The sequence below is a fragment of the Charadrius vociferus genome, unplaced genomic scaffold (assembly GCF_000708025.1).
Source record: "Charadrius vociferus isolate BGI_N301 unplaced genomic scaffold, ASM70802v2 scaffold553, whole genome shotgun sequence".
NCBI lineage: Eukaryota > Metazoa > Chordata > Aves > Charadriiformes > Charadriidae > Charadrius > Charadrius vociferus.
In genome coordinates, this window is record NW_009647688.1 from 2,188,830 (window position 1) to 2,189,484 (window position 655).

Below are 655 nucleotides of genomic sequence, written 5' to 3' on the forward strand. Positions count from 1 at the left end.
AGTGGACAAGAACAGCAACGAGTACCGGGTGCGCCGGGAGCGCAACAACATCGCGGTGCGCAAGAGCCGGGACAAGGCCAAGCAGCGCAACGTGGAGACGCAGCAGAAGGTGCTGGAGCTCACCACCGACAACGAGCGGCTGCGCAAGCGGGTGGAGCAGCTCACCCGGGAGCTGGAGACTCTGCGGGGCATCTTCCGGCAGCTGCCCGAGAGCTCGCTGGTCAAGGCCATGGGCAGCTGCGCCTAGGCCCCCGCCGCCGGCCGCCCTCGCGCCCCCGGAGATGCTCCGCGCTCCCAGATGGGTTTGGAGGTGTTTCGTTTTCATTTTGGTTCGTTTGTTTGGGTTTTTTGTTTTGTTTTGTTTTTTAACGATTAATGACCAATACGAGAAGCCAGGCAGCTGTAGTATTAAAAGGTCCGTGCCTTAGGGATGACACACGAATAAGCTGAAAAGATGGTGGGTTTTACGAGGAGAAAGGCGAGGGGAAGGAAGATGTTAAGAAGCCCACGTGTCTACACAGGGTAAATAACAATAATAATAATAATAATAATAATAGTAATAAAGCACGCATAGCAACCCAGATGTGCCTTAAAAGCTGGCTGCAGGAGCTCTGGGGCTTTCTGTTCCCCCCAGCCTGTCAGGGCGCAAGGAAGG

At 55.1% G+C, this 655-nt stretch overlaps 1 protein-coding gene across 1 annotated transcript in view; it reads left to right on the plus strand.

The window, feature by feature from the left end:
- The window catches only part of CEBPA (CCAAT/enhancer binding protein (C/EBP), alpha), a 2,055-nt gene extending 1,808 nt beyond the window's left edge, over positions 1–247 (plus strand). Inside the window, exon 2 of the mRNA XM_009881408.1 lies at positions 3–247. Coding sequence (XP_009879710.1) covers positions 3–247 — 245 coding nt within the window. The remainder of the gene's footprint in view (positions 1–2) is intronic.
- The last annotated feature ends 408 nt before the right edge of the window (positions 248–655 follow it).